This window comes from Barbus barbus (genome assembly GCF_936440315.1).
Source record: "Barbus barbus genome assembly, chromosome: 38".
Classification (NCBI taxonomy): Eukaryota; Metazoa; Chordata; class Actinopteri; order Cypriniformes; family Cyprinidae; genus Barbus; species Barbus barbus.
Window position 1 is genome coordinate 15,947,051 of NC_136716.1, and position 12,847 is coordinate 15,959,897.

The 12,847-nt window shown below is 36.6% G+C and overlaps 2 protein-coding genes across 7 annotated transcripts in view; one reads left to right on the forward strand and one right to left on the reverse strand.

Moving 5' to 3' along the window:
* The first annotated feature begins 1,487 nt into the window (after positions 1 to 1,487).
* Positions 1,488 to 5,099, forward strand: LOC306857840 (armadillo repeat-containing protein 7-like). Of its 2 annotated transcripts, none has more exons than XM_079398054.1 (4): positions 1,488 to 1,876; positions 3,656 to 3,777; positions 3,966 to 4,109; positions 4,181 to 5,099. In XM_079398054.1, exons 2-4 carry the CDS (start codon positions 3,690 to 3,692, stop codon positions 4,525 to 4,527), a joined length of 579 nt encoding a protein of 192 aa, XP_079254180.1. In that variant the 5' UTR covers positions 1,488 to 1,876; positions 3,656 to 3,689; the 3' UTR covers positions 4,528 to 5,099. The 2 variants fall into 2 exon arrangements, with proteins under 2 accessions (XP_079254180.1, XP_079254181.1); XM_079398055.1 differs by having other exon boundaries at positions 1,670 to 1,876; positions 3,617 to 3,777; positions 4,181 to 4,642.
* The window catches only part of LOC306857829 (medium-chain acyl-CoA ligase ACSF2, mitochondrial), a 32,571-nt gene continuing 24,699 nt past the window's right edge, over positions 4,976 to 12,847 (reverse strand). For all 5 annotated transcript variants that reach the window (XM_079398035.1, XM_079398037.1, XM_079398034.1 and 2 more), the window contains 6 exons: positions 8,508 to 8,615; positions 8,270 to 8,421; positions 8,032 to 8,173; positions 7,484 to 7,594; positions 6,622 to 6,690; positions 4,976 to 6,243 (listed from right to left, as the gene is read on the reverse strand). In XM_079398035.1, coding sequence (XP_079254161.1) covers positions 6,193 to 6,243; positions 6,622 to 6,690; positions 7,484 to 7,594; positions 8,032 to 8,173; positions 8,270 to 8,421; positions 8,508 to 8,615 — 633 coding nt within the window. In that variant the 3' untranslated portion in view covers positions 4,976 to 6,192. The remainder of the gene's footprint in view (positions 6,244 to 6,621; positions 6,691 to 7,483; positions 7,595 to 8,031; positions 8,174 to 8,269; positions 8,422 to 8,507; positions 8,616 to 12,847) is intronic.

A 12,847-nucleotide genomic window follows, 5' to 3' on the forward strand; every position in this document is an offset into this window, starting at 1 on the left:
CTTTTAAATTTTCAACATTTCTAATTTTCATTTATCATTTTTATAACAAAAGCTATTTTTTAGCAATTTGAATTAGCAATAACAACACTGATGCCAACTGCAGTGTAACAGAAGGAATTTAGAATAAGGCTTCGTTGCCAACTGCACTGTAACAATTTTTTATTCGTAATTTCATAAATGTATTAAATGGTTTGAATGGTACACAAAATATTTTAAAACTCAGCAGATTTATTTTTTTAGGCTTTTAACTGGTGAAGATCATTTGTAATATTTATAAATTGTTTATATTATACATATTATATATAAAAATAGATTTTATGTTTTCAATCAAATCCAAGTCGCTTTTTGTCAGTGGCAGGAATGAGGCACATACATATGTTTAGCCCATTAATATTCACCATTCTAATCCTCTTGCAAATCCAGCTGTTACAGCTAAATATGATCAATCCAAATCATTGCTTACTACATCACTGAACTTTCCATGCAACTTCTGTCCCATTACAGCAATATCAGAACAATCAAAGAAAAAGTTTTCGAACACTTCACAAATCCTTATTGGCAAAAAATGTCCCATGTTTTCTTCAGTGTTGGTTTCCTCCAGGTTTCCATTCAGTCATCTCACCTGTCCCCTGCACTCTTCTTCTCCACAACTTCATCCATTTGTTTCCTCCTCCTTTCCAGCACCTCCAGCCGTTTGGCCTCATTGCGGGATCGTTCCTGCTCCCTGAGATCTTCCAGGTCCTCCATGAACAAATGCCTTCATGCATGAGGCAGAATAATGATATGATCAGACCTCACAGCAAAGATCTTATTTAGTCTCAGTGCTTGTAGGCAGTACTATAATGATAATCATTAAAAAGTATTCCAGTGCATGCATTTATTCTGCAACTAATTCAGAATTTGGTATCATTTAATTTTCTGCAATTCAGTACAGACCACTTGGCATACACTGTCTACTCCATTACTTCAGACTCAGAATGTTCAACATTTAAATGTACAGTAACCAGCACAGATGACGCATTGTAATTTTGTGCACTGAATTTCAAGTGGTTCAATCAAACCTTAACCAGTTAACCAAAGTCTTCAGTTTCTTGGATTAATACTTTACATGTTATATTTTATGATGTATCCGCATATGTTTTGTCAGAACACATTTTCACACGGCCAAACTGCACAATATTGTGTGTACAATACGCCATCTGTATAGTTTTATAGTCTAAACACTATTCTATTATTATACAGTTTTGCACGTTGTGTCAATGTCAAGGGGGTGTGTTATCTCACCTATTCAGAAATGCTGAGGCCAAACCTACGAGCAGCGTCCCAAAAAGAATCGGTTTTGTAAGGCGCTTTCCAGTGGACAGTTTGGGCTGTTTCATGCTGAAATATTTAGTCTTCGTGTAAGCAGACCAGCTAAAGTCTCAGTGAAACAGTAGTTCTGACCTCCACACGGATGAATATAGATTGCACATATAACCCCAAGCATTACTTCCGGCTCGTGCATTATAAAATAGATTACTCCATTTATTTGCGATATTGTTTTACGAAGCAGGAGGGATGTTCTGAATATTTTACCCAGTGAAATGTTATGTTATTATATTTTACTTATATGCACATTTATGAGAGAGGAACTTAAAAGGAACTACAAAGGACGGAGGAAGTAATTACTGACGGACCAGACTGCAGAGCAGCTTCAGTGATGAGAAACTAGTCCACACACACACACTCACACACACACTCACCAAATCATGACATTCTGGATTAAATTAATCTACATTTACAGCCCGTAGAAAGACAGTTTATGTAGATATGAAACTGAGAGTTAGGAGTTTATAGCAGAAGCACGAATGACTTTCATCAGCGTTATTCTGCACAAGTGAGTCACTTTTGCCTCATTTCTAGTATTTATTTCTGTTATTTTTGTCATCTGTCACTATTGTAAAACTGATTAGATGAGTGTCACAAACTTTTTAGTTTTATACGGTGTAATAAAACATTATAACGAATTTTCGTGTAATATAGCCTAGTATTGTAATATGGTATTTATGTAACTATCTATCTACAGGTGCATCTCAATAAATTAGAATGTCGTGGAAAAGTTCATTTATTTCAGTAATTCAACTCAAATTGTGAAACTCGTGTATTAATAAATTCAGTGCACACAGACTGAAGTAGTTTGTCTTTTAATTGTGATTTAGGCTCACATTTAACAAAAACCCACCAATTCACTCTGAACAAATTTGAATACTTCATGAGACCAATAAAAAAAAACATTTTTAGTGAATTATTGGCCTTCTGGAAAGTATGTTCATTTACTCTATATGTACTCAATACTTGGTAGTGGCTACTTTTGCATGAATTACTGCATCAATGCAGCGTGGCATGGAGGCGATCAGCCTGTGGCACTGCTCAGGTGTAATAGAAGCCCAGGTTGCTTTGATAGCAGCCTTCAGGTGTCTCTCATCTTCCTCTTGACAATACCCCATAGATTCTCTATGGGGTTCAGGTCAGGCGAGTTTGCTGGCCAATCAAGCACAGTAACACCATAGTCATTGAACCAGCTTTTGGTACCTTTGGCAGTGTGGGCAGGTGCCAAGTCCTGCTGGAAAATGAAATCAGCATCTCCATAAAGCTTGTCAGCAGAAGGAAGCATGAAGTGCTCTAAAATTTCCTGGTAGATGGCTGCGTTGACTGTGGACTTCAGAAAACACAGTGGACCAACACCAGCAGATGACATGGCAGCCCAAATCATCACTGACTGTGGAAACTTCACACTGGACTTCAAGCAACATGGATTCTGTGCCTCTGCACTCTTCCTCCAGACTCTAGGACCTTGATTTCCATATGAAATGCAAAATGTACTTTCATCTGAAAAGAGGACGTTGGACCACTGAGCAACAGTCCAGTTATTTTTCTCTACAGCCCAGGTAAGACGCTTCTGACGTTGTCTCTGGTTCAGAAGTGGCTTGGTAGCCCTTTTCCTGAAGACGTCTGAGCATGGGGTGACTCTTGATTCACTGACTCCAGCTTCAGTCCACTCCTTGTGAAGCTCTCCCAAGTGTTTGAATCAGATTTTTTTTAACAGTATTCTCAAGCTTGCAGTCATCCCTGTTGCTTGTGCACCTTTTCCTACCCAAATTCTTCCTTCCAGTCAACTTTGCATTTAATATGCTTTGATACAGCTCTCTGTGAACAGCAACACCTTTCAGTAATGACCCTCTGTGACTTACCCTCTTTGTGGAGGGCATCAATGTCCGTCTTCTGGATCATTGCCAAGTCAGCAGTCTTCTCCATTATTGTGGTTTCAAAGAACAAGAGATACCCAGAATTTATACTGTAGAGATGGTCATTAATTGAAACTCAAAAGTAAATATTCAAATATTTTGAGATACTGATTTTTGACTTTCATGAGCTGTAAGCTCTAATCATCAAAATTAAAACAAAAAAACTTTTGAAATGTTTTACTTTATATGCAATGAATCTAAAATATATGAAAGTTTAACTTTTTGAAATAACTTACAAGAAAAAATTTACTTTTTCACGTTATTCTAATTTATTGAGATGCACCCGTATCTGTACGGTGTGATAAAACTGTTTTTTTCTATCTGGCTGTCAGTCTATCAGTATTACAAACTGATGGTCTGTCTGTCTGCAGGTGTTAATCCCATGTTACCCATGATTCATCTGTGATGGCTGGAAAGAGTCGTTTCTCAGCATCCGACAGGTTTGAGTACCTCCAGGGTCTGGTCACAGAGTTTCAGGACACTGACAGTGAGGGTATGTCACTGTTTGCATACGCACTACATCTTTATATATTTGTGCTTGAAGCAGTTAGCTCATGCTATATTCCTTCACTTGACAGTCTATAATCAGTACATACAGTAACTGTTTACAGCCGCCTTTATTATAATGGTATTAGGTTGTCTGAAATCTGTCATATCATTTGTCTTTTCACTTCTTGGCAGAGGCTAAAGAGCAAGTGCTGGCAAACCTGGCCAACTTTGTCTACGATCCATCCAACATGGAAGCGCAGCGATTGTTCCAGGTCAATGAGCTCTTCCTGGACATTCTGACAGACGAGAATGATAACTTTGTGGAGCTTGGAATTGGTTAGTTTAGCTGTTATAACTGCTGTTATAATCTATTCACATGAACCAACCAACTGTTTGAAATCCTACAGGTGGTTTGTGTAACCTCAGCATGGAGCCAGAGTCCCGTGATCAGATCCTGCAAAGCGGCGGAGTCCCATTAGTGATATCCTGCCTGTCGAGTAACAGAGACGAGACGGTTCTCTCGGCCATCACCACATTAATGAACCTGACCACAGCAGCCTCTCGCGCCGAGACCACAGACAGTGCTGTGGTGCAGTGCATGCTGCGCTTCTCCCTCACACAGAACCCGCGCCTCAGGAACCTGGCGACGGTCTTCCTGCAGGACTACTGCACACAGCAACAAGTGGACAGAGCCCGGGAGGAAATGCAGGGACAAAGCCAATCAGCAGTGGGGATTCCACTGCCAAAGGACTGAACACTTTTGATTTTGAATGTAGTTGTTCGTGGACAATTTGTAAATGCTGAAATTGTCATTTAAGATTATTTAGAAAAATAAAAGCTTATTTTCTTAATAAATATGGTCCTGGTTCAAATATGTAAATATGTGTATATACAGGTATGTAGGCTACATGTATACATTTATTTATGCAAATTCATATATATATATAAAATGCATTTTATTCCTGTGAATTAGTTATAATATACTGTACATATTTTTTCTAAAAATACATATTTACAAAAAAGATATATAAATTTATAAAAATGTTATTCCTGTGAATTTTCAGCAGCCATTACTCCAGTCTTCATTGTCACATGATCCTTCAGAAATCATTCTACTTTAATATGTGCTCAAGAAACAGTTCTTATCAATGTTGAAAACAGTTGTGCTGCTTCTTTTTTTTTTTTTTTAATTCTTTGATTAATAAAAACTTCAAAAATAACAGCATTTATTTAAAAAAGCAATCTTCTGTAACATTATAAATGTCTTTCCTGTCAATTTTGATACATTTAATAGTTCCTCGCTGAATAAATGTATTAATTTCTTTCAAAGAAAATATTTTTTTACTGACCTCAAGGCTAGTGAATATTTATAATAAATGCATTCAAAATATGCCTCTGAATCCAAACAATTATAAAAAGTAGAAACAGATGCTGGTATTGTTGTTATTCTGCTAATGGACACATGGGGGAGACTCTTAACATATTTTAGCTCCTTTTTAAGACTTTCGCTCATGCTAGATTCCAAATTAAGTGATCCGTTTACTGGAAGCAATGATGCCATAAATCATTGTTAATTTTATGAAATATCTTACACAGGCAAGTGAATGCATCCCATAATGACCTTGAGAAGCATGCATTGAATAACGGATTCCATTATTAGCAGCTAGGAAATTCGAAAAGAATGTCTGGGGTTTTGTCCAGCACTTTGGTTTTAAAGCCTCACCCTAAACGATCCTCACAAAACTATGTGTTAGTGAAAACCAGAGTAGCCATTCCTTTCCAGTAGACCCATTAGAATGCTGAGAGACGACCTCTCTCTTTCCCTACGGTCTCAATACCAGCGTCAAAATGTTCACATCACAAGCCAAGCAGGAAAGCACCGAGGCATAAATGAACACCGACATGGCACACCTGAGATCACAATGAGGGAAACTACCTCAGCGCCAACAAAAAGACTACAATTGTGCCTTAAATACCCTATTTTTGGGTATTTTAGCAATCTAAAATGTAGAACATATGTACTTCAGATTAAATATGGAGCAGATGTGCACGTTACTCAAAAGAAAGAAAGAGAAAAAAAGAACACGCTTTGTTTTCTTGTCATTTTTCACAACAATATAATTCAAAGGAACATTTTAGTAAACATTTAAAGTCATCTAACAAACGGTGCATATTTTGGATACCAATTTCTTATGATTATATAATTGGTTCATATGATTGAGAATTACTTGGTTTCAAATACAATTAATAGCAAAATAAAGATAATAATTAAGAAAAGATACATGTAGAAATGTCACTAGTAACATTTTAGAAACAGGACGGTAACATAAGGCATTATCATCAACGTATAAAGCATAACATGAAATCTCAATATATTTGAGTAGCTCGATGTCCTGAGGTTGATGTTCTGCTTTTGCAATCACAATCCAAGCAGTTTTTCTGCCTGTTCGCGCAGCTTGTGCTTCTGAATCTGAGAGAGATGAAGAAAAGAGGCAGCTATTAAAGGGTTCAATCTGTCGACAGCACACCAAAAGCCTTTAAAAGCAAAGGTGTCACAGCCCTCGAATGTCTGAAACCACTTCAGTGGGTTTCATGCAGACGGGGAAATTGCTTGAATTTCTTCTGTCTAGAGACTAATGTGAATCCACCCAAGTAAACACCACTTTAACATTTTCTTCATATTTAACATGATGTACCCACAGAGATGCAGAGAGGAGTGGTGACAAAGTAAAGACAGATGCTGACAGAACATGACTGTCTCTGGACTAAATGAATCATTGGAATTGTTTATTATTATTATTTCATTACCACTGTAACAGCGACTTTCATATTGTCTCACATCACTTACCTTGCCTGTGATAGTCAGAGGATATCCCTGAACAAACGTTACATAGCGTGGCACCTTGTAATGGGCAATCTGTGAAAAACAACAGCAGTATTTAAATGGCAGTTGCATGCATGTGCTGATGAACCATTGACAGTTTAAAGGGATTTAAAGGGTTAGTTCCCCCAAAAATGAAAATTCTGTCATTAATTACTCACCCTCGTGTCGTTTCAAACCTGTACGACCTTCGTTCATCTTCGGAACACAAATTAAGATATTTTTGAATATTGGCGCCATTTTGGAGAGTATCCGCTTGACGTCACGCCGGACATGTTTCCTGTTGTTGTGATTTGATCTGAACGAAAACAACGTATCCACATGATGCAGCTGACACAGAACAGCATACGTTGTTTATGTCCAGCGGATACTCTCCAAAATGGCTTCAAGGAGGAGACATTTTTGTTTTTTTGCGCACAAAAAGTATTCTCGTAGCTTTGTAAAATTACAGTCTTATGGGTTTGAAACAACATGAGGGTGCGTAATTAATGACAGAATTTTCATTTTTGGGTGTACTAACACTTTAAGTGTTTTTGAGATACTATTATAGCTTTTATTCATCTTTTGAGTTAGTTCTTATTTTTATATTTTCTATTTTCATTTGAGTTAAACGTTTAATAATTTTATTATGGTTTTGTCAATTGTATTATTATTATTATTATTTAGGATTTTATAATACATTGTATTGGAGTTATTTTAGTACACTAAGTTAAACTTCATAAAAGTGTCAGTTTTTATCTATAGTAAGGAAAATGTTTTTTTACGGTTTTAGTTTTAGTTTACTACAATAACCCTGGATGCATAAAGCATAAACTGCAGATATTCTGACCTTTCCTTTGCAGTAGGCCTTGATCTCTTCTGCAGTGCATTCCTGACCAGTCTTGAGTCTAATACAAGCACAAACTTCCTCCCCCATTCTCTCATCCTTCACTCCAACCACCTGTGTGGAAAACACAGATAGAACATGCTTTTCTACAATGCTAGAAATGATTCTCTTCCTCCGGATTTTGTCGATTTCCAGTACAAATACCTAAACACTCTTAAATCAAGAAACAATTACTTGTGAAGCAAAATGACATATTTCATCAGAATTGACTTCATGATTAAAACAAGAAAAAAATGCATGCCAGTGGGGTAAAATAGTTTTTTGATTTTTTTCAAATTTTTGCTTTTTTTTCACCTAATTTTACTTCTCAAACAAATCTATCTAGATTGTTTATATTTGTACCAGAAAACAGTGTGGTGTAGACCATATTTCTTTCTTTAACATAAACTGGTTAATGATCAAACTGCTACAGATAATATAGATAGTTGATGGGAAATTGGGAATTATCAAGTGCTAAAGGTACATAAATGTCTCTGGTTAAGATTATTGACCTGTGCTTCATGAATTTTTGTGTGTGTGTGCAGAAACTGTTCGATTTCAGCCGGGTAGATGTTTTCTCCTCCTCGGATGATCAAGTCCTTTATGCGTCCTTCTATTTTGCAGTACCCGTACCCGTCCAAACTGGCAATGTCACTGTATCAGATCACAGAACAGATTGAGTCATTGAGGACTGTTTGGAATGAATCCTGAATAATGTTTATATCTAGTAAAAATGCAACATGCACTTACCCAGTCTTGTACCAGCGGTCTTTTGTGATGCACTCCTGGGTTTTTTCATCCTCTTTCCAGTATTCCAGCATCACGCAGTATCCCCTGATCATCAGCTCCCCCTGAGTGCCCAGAGGCACGATCTCTCCTGTAGTAGGGTTCACTATTTTTGCCTAATGGAGAAACAACCAATCAGTGTGCTAAAACAGATTATAAATATGCATGCAGGACACATTTATATAGTATCGTGTAAATGAACCTCAGTGTGGGGGCAAATACATCCAATAGTCTCTGCCTTTCGCTCTGCACTGTCAATCGGAAAGCCGCAGAATGTCACAGGGCTGTTTTCAGTTGTGCCGTACCCGATCTGTTCCAAAAAAGAGTGAAGCTCTTCACCAGATAGCACAAATACACTTTTTCTGAGAATGTCTAGAACCTACACTAAAATAAAAATAGCACTAATGAAAACGCATCAGTTTAGCACTTGTAAAACATCATTTAATTTTATATACATAAATATATTTATTTAAAATAATGTATTACTTTATTATTATGCGTTACTGAATTGTTATAATTATTAGAAAACAAATGATAAAATGTTGAATTGATCATTTAATATAACATTTATGATAACACTAATGAAAATGCTTCAATTTATTATTTAAAGTGTAATATATTTTATATTTTATTTTATATACATGTTTTAAATCGTGTATTATTGTATTACTATATTTCATTCATTTCTTACTTTATATTCTGTTAAATTTATTTATATTTAAAATAAAGGATATTGAACTGATAATTTATATCAAATATTTCTGATAAAAATAATACTTCTGTTAAGCATTTTTAAAATGTAATGTAATTTTACATGAATAAATTACATTATATATATTTTTATTTAAAAACTGATTTTATTATAATTTATAATGATAATGAACTGATAAACTAATATAAAATAAATCAAGTAAAAATAAATGTATATATATAAAAAAAATCATATGTCGTCTTTTTGTTTGTTTTTTAAATAATATTAATATTTTAAACCCTAGATTTTGGATTCCACTATATATGTTACGGTTTGTGGAAATATCCTCTGATTTCTATGCCATCAAACTCTTGTTTAAATTTCAGTCAGTGTGCTTATATTACTCTTTTTGCACAGCCGAATGTGGCAAAGACTTTTTACTAAGAATTTTCCACAAACTAGGCTAATGGCAAGCAGACAGCTGAATCAGCTGAACGGGCCAGGCCTGGGAGGCAGGTGAGGTATGTTGTGTGCACCTGAGAACTGGCACACCAGCTGTTGTTTTATCGCTTTACAGTAACACTTCAGGCTAAAACTAATCTTCCAAAATACTAAATAGATAATGTGCACTGGAAACAATTCATCACAGTGTCTTTAAGAGACTTTACCTCATCACGGCACAGGATGTGAATTAGTGTTTACCTAACTGAATTATGAGTGCTGCCAGCTGTTGAGGTGAGACCGTGTGACGTGCCAGACATTTATAATGTTTGTGTGGAACACTTTAAGTGATTTTAAGTGAGTCATGAGCTTTTGAACTCAATAAGTAAATAAAAACTGTGTGCATCATCTTTATTAAGCAGTATTGGGATTTCAGTGTTAAAGTGCCCCTATTATGGTTAATGAAAGGTTCATATTTTGGTTTTGACATGCATGCAAGGTCAAAAAACACTTTCATTTTCTTACAATATGCATTTATTCTTTACCTTCTTTGCTCAACGACTCCCAAACAATTTCCTCAACGATTCATTTTTCCAAACCCCTCCTGATTTGTGGTGATTGGTCTGATTGGTCGATTTCATTTAAAGAAGTGTTTGTGAGCACCAGAGACCCCTCGAGCGCAGTGCTGCTTTGTGTACAGCCATTACCGGGGAAACAGCTATTTTTAATGCTCCAAAAGCTGCACTTTCATTCAGACCAACACTAAAATCAAGTTTTCCCAGGTCTGCTAAAGTTTCATGTTGACGTTAACATGAAACGGCTTGGGATTCGTTTTAAAAATGACTCGTTTCAATGATTCAGAGTCAACTCTTTTTTTGAGAGACGATAACTTTATACACTGTGCACTTTCAGATTTAAAACTTTCCAGGGTGTTTTCGTTCACTTAGAGCTGTGTTACACACTGCATGAAAGGTCATTTTCAAAAATCCATAATAGGGGCACTTTAAAATTTGCTCACTACAATATCTAGCTAATGCTACTAATAGCTAAACACTAGCTACTTGCTGGGCAGTATATTCACAATCTAGTGTGAATGTGGGCTTGAAAGAACCAAGAATTACACTTTGCCGATAAAATGTTAAATTTGTTAAGCAAACACTAGATTCCGCCTAACCCGAGAGAAGCTGAGGCGCTCATAAACAGATCTGAGGTCTATCAGGTCTTTGAACCAAAGAGGAACAAGGATCAAACATTTGTTACACATAATCCAACCTCAGTGCCACTGTGAAAAAGTTTGTTGAAGCATGTGGGGAAAAAATACTAGCTGATTCCACAGTGCACTTAATTTTTTTTTAAAGTTTTTTTTTTTTAATTGAATACTGTACATAGCTGAAATGAAAGGAGACATTTATGCAGAGGAATGTGCCTCCACACTCCATGAAACGCTCCACTGCAGACAAAAGAAAAACCTCCATTTCCATTGTTGTGATGTGATACCAGCCAAACATCTGGCTGTGATTATGTGTTATAAAACGGCCCGCCACACGGGAGTGGCTCTCTTCCCTCCTGCTGACAAAAAACAATGGAAATGTCTGGCACGACACACAGTCTCACCTTAACCTCATGAGATTTGGCTGCGCACAAATTAGACTACGAAATGAGAGACTAAAAATAAAAATACAATCACGTTTCAGACCACTGAACTTGTTTGTACCCAACATGTACTGAGCACATTTCATAGATTTAGAAAGAAAGAAAAAAAGGTTTCTTCTTAAAATAGAATCAAAACTTAAATATCTCACAAAATGAAGCTTGTGGAAGTGATGAAACATGAAAAATAACTTCAATCAATTTTCAATGCATCTACATAGGAAGGATTAAAATTACCATTGAATGGTAAGAGTCTGATCTTGAAAGATCAGACTCTTACCATTCATGATCTTACCATCTGTATGATTTTCATGATCTGTTGAGGTTCTTAGGTGGAGTGAACATTATTAGTGAATAATGACTTATCAAAGTTATATTATGGCTGTCTGTGAGTTAAATGGACAAATTTTATAATACTTTTACGTGCCCCTTATGAATAAATGTGTAATTGCTGTTTTGTTTTTTTTAACTATGTATGAGGCCCTTAATTTGCAAAGCCACTGTGGGGAGAACTCGAAAGTGCAGAGCATGCTGGGAAACCAAAACCAAAGAACCTAGAGGTTCTGGAGGATTTTTGTCAAAACAGATGGACAGTTTCACCAATCAAGACAAAACGGTGACTCATACATCAAAAACAGTCCGTAATGCTTGAGGTAATAAAAAAAAAACACAATATTAAAAAGGTATATCAACTTTCTGAACAGTAAAGTTAGTTATTACTTTGTCTTCGGGTATATATGTGAATATACAGGTACATCTCAAAAAATTTGAATATCGTGAAAAAGGTCAATATTTTTTGTCACTCATTTCAGAACGTGAAACCCATATATTATATAGATTCATTACACAGAGTGAAATATTTCAAGCCTTTATTTCTTTAAATTTTTAATGATTATGGATTACAGATAATTAAAACCCAAAATTCAGTGTCTCAGAAAATTAGAATATTACATAAGATCATTAAAAAAAAGTATATTTTAAACAGAAATTTCAGGCTTTTGAAAAGTATGTTCACTTCTTTGCACTCAGTACTTGGTTGGGCCTCCTTTTGCATGAATTACTGCATCAATGCGGCGTGGCATGGAGGCAATAAGCCTGTGGCACTACTCAGGTGTAATGGAAGCCCAGGTTTCTTTGATAGTGGCCTTCAGGTCATCTGCATTGTTGGGTCTGGTGTCCCTCATCTTCCTCTTGACAATACCCCATAGATTCTCTATATGGTTCAGGTCAGGCGAGTTTGCTGGCCAATCAAGCACAGTAACACCATGGTCATTGAACCAGCTTTTGGTACCTTTGGCAGTGTGGGCAGGTGCCAAGTCCTGCTGGAAAATGAAATCAGCATCTCCATAAAGCTTGTCAGCAGAAGGAAGCATGAAGTGCTCTACAATTTCCTGGTAGATGGCTGTGTTGACTCTGGACTTCAGAAAACACAATGGACCAACACCAGCAGATGACATGGCAGCCCAAATCATCACTAACTGTGGAAACTTGTCACAGCCATATCACCCTGTAGCCCAAGACTGGTTGCCCACTGAAGCTAAGCAGGGTTGAGCCTGGTCAGTACCTGGATGGGAGACCTCCTGGGAAAACTAGGTTGCTGTTGGAAGAGGTGTTAGTGAGGCCAGCAGGGGGTGCTCACCCTGCGGTCTGTGTGGGTCCTAATGCCCCAGTATAGTGACGGGGACACTATACTGTCAAAAAGCACCGTCTTTCGGATGAGACGTTAAACCGAGGTCCTGACTCTCTGTGGTCATTAAAAA